The sequence below is a fragment of the Brachyistius frenatus genome, unplaced genomic scaffold (assembly GCF_029030835.1).
Source record: "Brachyistius frenatus isolate BFR_SWC_R1_liver_20210118 unplaced genomic scaffold, ASM2903083v1 Contig_15, whole genome shotgun sequence".
NCBI classification, from domain to species: domain Eukaryota; kingdom Metazoa; phylum Chordata; class Actinopteri; family Embiotocidae; genus Brachyistius; species Brachyistius frenatus.
Genome location: NW_027210614.1, coordinates 2,280,937 through 2,292,004, shown reverse-complemented (window position 1 = coordinate 2,292,004; position 11,068 = coordinate 2,280,937). Strand labels below are relative to the sequence as shown.

The 11,068-nt window shown below is 42.6% G+C and overlaps 1 protein-coding gene across 1 annotated transcript; it reads right to left on the bottom strand.

Annotated features, from left to right (window-relative positions):
• Positions 1–1,834: 1,834 nt before the first annotated feature.
• cmtr2 (cap methyltransferase 2) lies at positions 1,835–10,507 on the bottom strand. The gene is made up of 3 exons (XM_069693576.1): positions 10,480–10,507; positions 6,357–7,616; positions 1,835–4,993 (listed from the first exon to the last, which is right to left on the bottom strand). The coding sequence occupies exons 2-3, from the start codon at positions 7,605–7,607 to the stop codon at positions 3,932–3,934; spliced, it is 2,313 nt and encodes a 770-aa protein (XP_069549677.1). The 5' UTR covers positions 7,608–7,616; positions 10,480–10,507; the 3' UTR covers positions 1,835–3,931.
• Positions 10,508–11,068: the final 561 nt, after the last annotated feature.

The following is an 11,068-nucleotide window of genomic DNA, read 5'->3' as shown; positions in this document are numbered from 1 at the left end:
GACCTTGCTGTAACGTCCCAAACCAGACAACCAGGGGACACCAGGATGTTAAGGGGACAAGAAATGGTCTGGCTCTCAAAACTGTCCTTTTTAAACTTCAGTCTTTGAATAGGTTAGACAATCAAGATACACACTGTTAATCAATGAATTGTACAAATGCTGGCATAGAACCAGATGTTTCTCTTAGCTGACCTCATATTTATATCAATAGTGTCCTGTTACACTCATTAAGAAATCTCCCAAAACCTTCTCACCATCCCTTTATTGGTTGACTCAAGTCTCAAGAATGATGAATATGACTAGGCTGCTGTTACTCGACTGCTTTAACTCTTCATTTTACTTGACAGTAAAAACCTGGTCATATTTGATAAGGTAGAAATGTGGAGCAATAAAAAATTAACTGTCAGTCGGTGCAGAGCAAACCCTACGAAACGTTTCCAAACACATTGCAAATTTAATGATTGGGCTTCTAACCCTGCCAGGATCAGGAAAACAATGCAGAGAATATGACAAAGAGTTTAATTGTCATTTTGTTTTGCTGAGGATGTTTTGAGGGATGTTACTCTTTTTACTGCAACTCATTCTATTTCTGTCACAGATTGGCGAGTGCAGTTACAAAGCGAGACTAACAAGCAAGCCAGCTTGTCTTAAAATGAGATCAGAGAGACAACTGTCTGACTGAGCTGATTTCCTCTGATGAATGCATCCTGCTCTGAGGGGAACGCAGAGCTCCTCCTCACAAGTTTTTTTTTTTTTCCTGCTGCCTTGTTTTTGTTGCATAATAGGAAATTCACTTCACCTGGTCTGTCAACATCTTTACTCTGCAGACAGGACAGCAAGTTGAGAGTCTCCATTTAACTTAAAAACGAACAATTTGGTCCTACCTCTTTCAGGTTGTCCTCAGAGTTTCTCAGGGAGAGCTTTGACATCAGGGAGGACGACGTCCAGAAGAGCTTTCCAGTCTGGCCAGTGCAACGGCTGACGTATCACGTAAAAAGACGGAGGCCATTGTGGCAGCGAGCAGTGATGAGGTCAACTTGCTTCTGTCTGACATTGTACAAGCTTCACTGGATGAAGCAATGACATCCCAACTCACGTTTAAGTACAACACGAAGGAAGACAAATAAGACTTTCAGGGCCAAAAAAAACATTCAGACCCTGGGAGTAAAGACAGCATATTAATAGGTAAACGCCTATCCTGTCGTTGCGGTGGAGCCGGTTTGGGAACAATAAGGTGCATCTCATTTCACACGAAGGCTGACAGGCTCTCAGCCAGAGAAGTGTCATCTGATACCAAACGCTCCAGTAGGCTGAACTCCAATCATTTGGGGTTTGTTGATTACACAGAAGATGAGGAGGTGGACATGGCTGCTTCTGACACTGATGTCAATGAAGCTGAGAGGAGCAGCACAATCTCTCTCAAGTTACGGATGAAGCCAGGAAATAGATCGGACCTGATCAAAACAAATCCAAGAATAAAGAGGAGATAAGAAAAGTTAAGACGCGTTGAGATTTCAATGTCAAAGGCAACCAGACTTTGAGTTGAAGAGTTTTCCTCTTTTTTGGTCTTTGTTATAAAGATACATCTACATTTATCTTTTGCTTAAGTAAAGTTTTGAATGCAGGCTTTTTGATTCTAATAGAGGATTTCCCCACATTATAGTCTTCGTTGCATTCAAGTATTTAGTGAAGGCTCTTAGTACCACCTGCATCTGAGAAGGAAATGCAGAAGGGGAGGGAGTCATATTTTACACCAAAAATGTTCATATATTGATATCAAGATATGACATTTCTGTCACAAGGAACAGAAAGCTTAGACTTCATGTCATTTGTTAGTATGCATTTTTTTATTGTTTTTGTGAAAAAAAAAATAAACGCCTTAGTTCAATTTTACTGACATTTAAAAAACAGAATGAAAATTTTTTAAAAACAAGTACAAATAAACACACAAACAGCACATTATGCTGAAGCAAATGTTTGTGCATGTGTGTTCTCTCAACAACTCACTGCTGTGCAGATCAGGAACTATGAAAGATTTTAGAGTCTTTGTTAGAGAAGTTTCGAGACTGGACACGAAAGAAAGACAGATTTGTAAACAGAGATTTGCCTTCAAGCTGCACGATGGCTAAAAGATAAAAAAAATTTAAAAAAAAAGATCCGCAACAACCAGGGATGAAACAATGTGTTATTGCAGGAAAACAGGCCCTTCAGGACAACCTCGAGGGGCTGTGATGTAAACTTCAACTCAAAACATCTGTGACTGACAGGAGGTTTGGTGCCGAGGGTTGGACGACTGTTTATTCAGCCTCCTTGAAATCCTCAGTGAATTTAGTCACGGATGAGCTCGGCTGATCAAGTACTGAAAGTAATTTGCATTTTCATGCCTTGCAAGATATCATCACAGTTTGTTCTCGCCTGCAGGTTGACAGTAGCTGTGTATAACAGACTGACAGTTTGTTGGAAGTGAAACAAGAACTAAATGTTTTTGAGCTCGAGTCGTGTTCACACTGAGGAAGAGGAGGGTAAATGTATTCAACATCATCAGTTAAAGACGGACAGATAGATCAGCATGGCAGATATTATTGGATGAATTTATCTAACCGTACATCACTGTATTTCATGTAGTGGCCTCTACAGTTTACATTTGTTTTTATCAGCTGTCCTGCTCAGTGCAAATCTTAACCCCAATCCTTTAATAACCAACTGCATTGCAATATTTCATTATTGGACCTTTTTTGTTTTGCTTTAAAATATCAGTATTGGATTTAAAATATTAGTATTGGATTCAAAATTCCAGCTTACGTCAGGTTCTCTTACATAAGGGGATGAATGTCTCGCATCACGTTGATCAAGTGTGAGTGCGTACAAGAAAATGGAGGGAATTTAAACACAAGGGCCACATGCGATAGACGCGCTGTCTATAATAGGCTATCCAGTTTGTTGGTCGTCAGTTTTCATATGATCATTTAAAAATATATACATATTAGGATGCGATTGAGAGCCCGATACTGATATTCATGTTTGAGTATAGTCAGATAACACTTGGTAACGTACTCATCAGTAGATAGCTGTCACTCAAGCATTTGTAAACAGCTTTAGGATTATCCCTTTAGCTCCCATTTCATACCGTTTGATTTAAATTCTTGAAACTTAATGATCATCACCAGTTTTATCTTGTTTGAAAAGCTCATCTGTCTGTAGTTAAATGTGCTTTTTATTTCACCGTTTTTAGCTCTATCTGCACTTTTTTATGTTCATGATTTTAACAGTGCATGAAGGCACCTTGTGTTACTGTACTAGTTATTGTGAAATAAATTTGAGTGTCTTGAAAATATCAAAGATATAGGTCGTGGACCAGCTGAGAACTACTGATCTGAGATCTGGACTGCATAGGATATTTTAAAGGATTCAAAATAAACTTACTGGTGACACTTTCTTCGCGAATTAAAACATGTTTTTAGCTTTTCTGCACTTTGTTGTTATTTAATACGCCAAGACAGATACGTTCAAATGTGACAGCCCTGACATCAGGTGTATGAAACCTTCTGTGGCTCCAGTAAGTGAAGTCTGATAAATCTCCTCTGACAGTCAGCGTTGGTTTGAGATGAAGACTACAAGACTGAAAATTAAAAATGTTGGGAGATGAGGAGGTCAAGTTGAATTGTGGGTAATGTAGGCACCCGGTTTTGACAAGCAAGCCTGTATGAAAATAAGGACATCTGTAGTTCTGCAGCTCCACAGAGTCAGACGATGTCCAAGGAGAGTAGGGTTCAATTAAATGAGTGACATCAGCAGGCAAAAATGATTCAGAGAATAACTGATGGAAGCTCATTCAGCTGAGCGGTCTGCTGCTTCACCAAGAATAAAACCGACTGTAACATAATGAGACAGTTCATGAAAAGATCGCAGAGTTACATGTCTCTAAACTGCACTATGCCCGCATGAGCAGATGCAGTTTCCTTTGGATGATTTCAGAGTTCATGGTCCACAGGAACTCAGTCAGTCCTCCAGCGAGCAGCTCCTCCATGGGAACAAACTGTAACACCTGCCTGCCACCTCCGGGAGGCTGACTTTCATTTTTACCCGTGTCCTCGTCTCCGCCGAGCAGCTGACACATGCCCTTGTGGACGTCGGTGAGGACCGGCAGCATTCGGGCAGCAGCTTCGGGGCAGAAGCCGACGCACACGAGCACCGTCCCAACCGCACCGCAGGGGGGCGGACACCTGAACGACACAGAGCGGAAACACACGTGCAGGCAGAGCACAACAGCTGCAGTGACACGGGTGAGAGCAGAAAACACCGGCAGCAGCAGGGCATCCCCAGAGCTCAGGGTCTGCAGGGAAAACATGACACAAGCCAAGAGCTGCTGCTGGTACAGCGGCTCCCCGTCGTGCAGCGAGATGCAGCCTCTTTGAGAGAATGAAGGCTGTGCAGAAAATGTTAAGACTAAATCCCCGGTTTGGCTCTGACAGGCGCCCCAAACCGAGCAGCTGCCAAACACCAAACACCGCGTCTTCTTTTTGTCCCTGCCGCCGTCGGCTTCGAAGACGCAAAGACCCGCAACCTCGGACAAGATGGAGGCCGCACAAGCCACATGGCAAGAATCACAGGCGGGTACACGAGTCCAGTCTACGGCTGCGTCCACCAGAGCCTCATTCAAGTGGTTTAATAGCCCACCTTCACAGAAGGGAGAGTTTCTGACTGCAGGCAGTGCAGCTCCAACAATAACATACCATGAATCTACGTGACAGTCGGACAGAGGTCCTTCCAGCACGCAGCCCGTCCCCCCGTCCCCACTGCTGTGTCTCTGCATCCAGCTGGCATGGCAACCTCGCTCAAGCCGCTCCCTCCAGCTCAGCGTCTGTAATTCCCTCCGCTCGTTGAAGGAGCCTGTTTGCTTCTGCTGTCCCAGAGGTCGGCCCGCTGCCGCGCTGCAGCAGGCGGGCCTCACCGTGTTACGGGAGATCCACCGGCTCCGGGGAAGAAAGCTCACCTGCACACAGAAACACTTGATCAAGTTCAAGTTAAGGCATCTGAAAGATGCGTGTTGTCGTTGATAATGAAACCTGAGACCAAAGTTGGATTTTGAATGAGCAGAAACATTTCGTTGTTTGTTTTTTTTAACAGGCTAATAAGACGATTATATGTATTGTATGACCGATTGTATTCTGACACGTGTTTAACCTCACAGGACTGAATTCTATGTTGAAAATGTTGAAGACAGTTTACCTAATTGGTTATATAAAAATGATGAGAATAACTAATCTAACACCTTGAACATGTGGTTGAAAACTTTGTGCAGTTTTAATACCATTAAAAAAAATTTTAAAAAGGCTAATTGGTTCTGAATGTCAAACATCATTAAGTTTGACAAATCTACAAAATACTGACTGTATCCGACAAGTCTGAGAAGAGAAACCACACATTTTCACTCTGTTTATGTTTTGTAACTTTCCTGCTCAGGTTTGTGTTGATTTGATGTTTTGTGTTGCTGCAGCTTTTCTCTTTGGGGACAATAAAGATGCTGCTGAACTTCAGGCAATCAAAGCACTTATATTTGGCTTCATGTTCTATACTGTGCTCTGTAGCTGAAGAGCATTTTAACAAAGAAGACATCGCTGACTCGGACTCGGAGGAATTTCAATAAGCTTGTAAGCTTCTGAACATTGGTGAACTCTTAGTAAACATGATGAACCTTTTGTTTACAGCCATGCTAGCAGCTCTCTGAGAAGTCACAGTAATGCTTTGAGCTTATTGCCAATGTCAGCATGCTAACGCGCTAATGTCAAGAAGGTACTGTCTCACATTTGCCAACAAAACACAAGCACAGCTGAAGTTGGACGAGGAAACGTCATTCGTTTTGGACAAATTGAAATTTTGACCAGAAAATGGGATCACGAAACAGATTCGAATTCATCTTGAGGGGGACATGAATGACTGCCAGCCCATCAAACGTTGTCAAGAAATATTTCTCTAAACCACAAATGTTAACTGCATAGTGGTGGTAAAGGAAAAGTGAAGGATCATTAAAATAATTAAAATTCATCTTAAGGAGTCAAAAAAAAAAAAAACACAACATCTGAAGAAATCCATCCGAGGTCTGAGTCTGGACCAGACTAACCGACACTCGCATCTCCAGAGTCCTGCAGGACGGGCTTAACTTAACATCTCATCTAATAAAGACGCAGACAATCTTAACCTCAACTTTAAAACTCGTGTCCTTAAGGTACTCAGAATATTGAAATCTTATCTAACACTGAAGACCACGTGATACGATTGAAAACTTAGCCAATAAATGGACCTTCGGGTTTCTGTCAGCTCAGTTATCTGTTCTTCGTGCTCTGAAGATATCCTACCTGGAAACGCTGCAGGTATTCACGAGCCGCGTGGTCCCTGATGTGGTCGAGCCGCTGCCGCTGCCCGGTGCTCATTTCTTCAAACAATCGCAGGTTTTCTGTGATCGTGTCCACCTGCAGACTGTGGAAGTAAGAGCACACTTCTTCATGCTGTCTCAGAAACGACTCCGGGATGAGAGAATTGGGGAAAAGTGCCTCTCGGTCGGCCAGATGAGGTCCGTAATTACGGATCAGTTTGGAGAGCAGCGGCCTCACGGCCTCTTTGCCGTTATAGTCCCGACAAACAACATAAACCTCGGAGTTGCCCGCTTTGCTGGTGGCAGGTTTGAAGACGCTGACCGACTGGTAACAGCAGTTGAGCAGGTACAGTAAGCAGACGGAGGAGTGTTCGTACAGGGTAAACATTTTCAGTACGAAGGAACCGCCGGGGCTCAGCAGCAGCAGCGCGGCGGCGGCCTCGCAGTAATGCAGGGACGCCACCAGCGCCTCCTGCTCATCGGGGTTCTCCTGACAGTCGAAGCTTCCATCTGCCGTCACCAAATCAACTCGCCGCATGTTGGACACAAACGCCTGTAGATCCAGCAAGTGCGTCTGCGTCATGATGTTGCCCGTGTTATCCGAGCCAAAGAACCACCAGGGCAGCGTGTTGGCGATCAGACGGTCATCTGCGATGGTCGTGCTTCTCCCGTTAGCTTCGTGGTACGGGTTGAGAGTGTTGGCGGCCCAGCACCAGTCGCAGTAGCGTGTGGACTCGCTGGTTTTCATGTAGTGGTTCAAAGCAGTAATAAAGGCCCCCGGAGCCTCACACAGGTGGACCGTGTTCAGCTCTCCAATCTGAAGAGCCTCCCGCGGAAGAAGATCGAAGGTTCCCAGGATCTCGTAGAACTTGCACCAGGCTTGAGTGCAGATTTCCGCGTTGGCGGCCGAGCGTACGGCAGCGATCACCTTGCCGGCTCGATTGGTGGAGTTGGTGTGCTGATGCCACACCTGTACGTTCTTGTTACTGAGCTGGTTCTTCACAGCGTTCAGCGACGCCTTCAGGGCCTGCAGGCGGCAGTGCTCCTCTGCTGGGTGTCTGAGAGCCACATTTGAATCCGGGATGCACCACTCCCCACCGGGTGGTTTCACATAGAGTCTGACTTTGTCAAAAAGACCTTGTATCTCAGCCAGTGTCTCGGGGTCAGCTGCCACCGTGTTGCCGAATTGCTGCTGCTTGCCGACTTTCCTCCTGCTGCCGCTGCCGGAACTCATCTTCCACACCTGCTGAAGGAAAACAACACGAGGAGTTTGGATGTACACCGATTAAGCAGCAAAGCTGAATCATCCATGTTCTGCTTCGATGTAATCCACCAGATGGATCGGAGTTTACGTGACCTGCTTTCCCAGAACAGGTACTTTCAATCTTCAGGGAAAAAAAAAAATAAAAAAAAATAATCAGCCGACAGTTCATTCACAGTGACTTCGACCGAGGCCCGGCCCTTTTAGTATTCATGCATGAGAGGTGTTAAAATGTCAACCCGTTGTATTACGGTGCCCTCGGGCCACTGGGGCAGACTGTAAATACTAGTGATTACTTCACCAGACTGGGGCTTCATGCCGTCTCTTCTAGTAAGGCTTTAAAATAACAACACTGACTCTGACTAGCATATTTTACTAACATTTCCACATGAAAAATACCAGGGGGGAATCTTAAACCTAGTCTGGTTTTAGCAGATCCAAATAAAACAAGAAACCTTCTGTGTTTCAACACTTGATATGTTGTCTCTCAGCATGGAGGCAACATAAGTCAACATTATGAGGCTCAAGCATTTTTCAGGTAATGAAATGGGCTTTTAAATGATTTGTTTACGTTCAGAAGCCGGAGAACGTTCTCTTTGCATAAAGGACTATTCAGTCCTTGACTTTTTCGGGAACATTGTGAATCACCAACTCTGGAGACGTCGTGTCGTGGTTGTTGCCCACGGTACGACCTAAACAGGAGCACCGGTCTACCCGTGATGGTTAAGACCTTTTACTAGGTCACATGAAAAACCCTCATGGTGAGCTGAAATCATTTTTAACAACCCATGTAATTATTGATTAGTGATTTCTAACTTGATGGCGTAAAAATAATTTACAGTCGGAATCAAATCAACGGAGCTAATCCTCTGCTCATGATGTCTTTGACAACGCTGGGCAGCAGGCAGTATTTTTGGGCGATTTCTTGATTAGAAAATCAAGTGAGTCAGTGATGAATGGCAATATATGGTATACGGCTAATGACAGCACATTCATCGGGTATTTGTCACATACAAGCACTGCTGCTGTGTATGAAGTCAGCTTCTCTGTGCAGCATTAAGAAACGGTTCAGCTGCCGTGACATTAACAAGCAAGAAAAGCAGCCTCGTGTTACTTTTTTTTTTTTATCCTTGCAAGAGATCCAGGAAAGGATTAAGACACTTGAGATCAGTGATATTAAATAAATGTATCAATACAGATGTGTTGTGAGATTATAAGGAGTCTTTGAGACAAATGAACCTGAGCATCACACTAGTTAGTTAGTTAGACAGACAGACAGACAGACAGACAGACACAGACAGATACTTTATTAATCCCACAAAGGGAAATTTACGTGCCAACAAGCTTTCGTAAAACAACAGAATTCAAATATCAATTGGCTATTTTAATGACGAAGGATTTATTATTATCGTTTGCCAAATAAATGACTATCTCTTGTATGTACAGTATGAAACAGTCGCAACACTTTTTTATGGTTTTGTTGAGGTGAAACGATTAGTTGATCAATCAAATAGCTGATCAACGGAAAAATTGTCAACTATATTGGTCACCAATTAATGAAAAAATTCTCCACAGCAAGCTTCTTGAATAAGAATATTTTCTCGTTCCTTTTGTCTTCCATGATAATAAAGACCATAACTTTTGATTATGGACTATTGGTCGGGACAAAACAAGACAGGTTGCGCAATGGTCTTAAAAAAACAACAACTGGTCAACATTTTATTTCCCAATTTGTGACATTTTAAAGATCAAAAAACTGATTAATCAATCGTAACAATTATGACAGATTGAAAGCCCTTTTGTTTCTACAAAAAACAGCAGGTGAAAATCACACTTAAAAGCAATTAATAATTTTTTTTTTTTTTAATTTTGGACAATTTCTTAAAACTAAAATGACTGTAAACCTTTTGTGTTGTTAATCCCAAATAAGCAATTAGAGGATGACTTTGGGCTCTACGTTCCAATACGCGTTTATCTGCATTCGCAAAAATGTTTTGAGACTGCCTCAGCAGTTTATTTAAGAACAATTGATACAGGTTGTTTATCTTTCTCAGTAACAAGATATTTAAGTATTTAGTATAATAATATTTTTTTGGGGATGATTCATGCTGGCATGACAAGCATCCCAGCGATATCACCATCTGACAGATTTGTGTCTAGAATACAGAAATTTGTTTAGTTCCCCACTGAATTATTGCTTCCTGAAAATATTGATATATATATTAATAGAAATCAATGCATTCAGCCTGTTTTACTATAATCAATTCATTTAGTTGCTTGAGTTTTACCTTGTATTATTTCGCTATCTTTTATTATCTTGAGTTCCTATCTTTCGTTGGCGTCTTATTCCATTAACTTTTTGGGAGGTTTTGGTCGTTTTGGTGTACATTAGTCTGATTTACTTTCAACGGGCTGCTTTGACCTACATTTTGATTTGATGTATTTGTCTGAGAGGTGTTGTATTAATAAAGTTTGATCGGTTCTGCTGCTGCCTTCTGAAACAGAGTCTTTGTTGTGGAGGTAAATAAAGAGCGAGTGAGCAAAGAGCCTCAACACAGCTGCGTGTTTTGGGGACTGTGAGGACAGTGGAGAGTCTTCTGTGTCCCAAACACTGCTAGTGACAAACACAAACCACAACATTTAAAAGTTTATCGTCAGTTTAAGGAAAACGAGACGCTTCATGGAGCCCAGAGCTGAAGGCCGAGTTGTGTCTCCTGAAACCCGAAGCGGCGGAATTTTCTCACACAGCGTTGAAGACTTGGACTCCTTCAGTAGGAAGTCTCTGTCCCGCTGCTGTCTGCCGATAAGACACGAAACAAACCGAAAACACTGAACAGAAACTCACCGTCCCGCCGCTGCTGTCAGGAAACTGAACGGCCCGTACACGTGACTCAGAATAACACTGCGCATGCTCACGACTGAGTCGGCGGGGTCTCTCTTAAAGGAGAATGCCGCTCATAGTTGAGTTTTATTTCCACGAGAAAGGTTCAAATCTGCTAAACTTCAATGTAAAATCAAATTCACCTGAATGATTTTGCAACTGAGCTTAAACATTTTTACAAGTTTACTTTTACGTTACCATTATTATCACGCATTGTGATTATTTACCATTCTTGCTTAAAAAAAAAAAAAAAAAAAAACCATTTAGCATGATATTAAATAAAACTGAGCTTTACCATTCAGACCTAGTTTAGAAGGATCTGGCTGCAAGTCCAACATCATGTTGTGAGCTGCCTTCTTTATGTTTGGATGGATGAACTTTTATACCTGCTTGAGTTGAAGGGGATATGTGAATTAGATTGCATATCAATTTTAGTCTTGCTTATATAAATGATGCAGCAGCATCATTGTGGGTGAATTCACTATGGAATAAACTGTATGGATCCTTCCAGCCAGATGATTCACAGTGATTTGATCTGTGTCATCATGTTATA

What these genes read in the sequence shown, in the direction of transcription:
- cmtr2 (XM_069693576.1), bottom strand. Translation starts at nt 7,607, where the DNA reads ATGAGTTCCGGCAGCGGCAGCAGGAGGAAAGTCGGCAAGCAGCAGCAA. An exon ending in AATACCTGCAGCGTTTCCAG is followed by an intron (nt 4,994 to 6,356) that starts GTAGGATATCTT and finishes TTCTGTGTGCAG; the next exon opens with GTGAGCTTTCTTCCCCGGAG.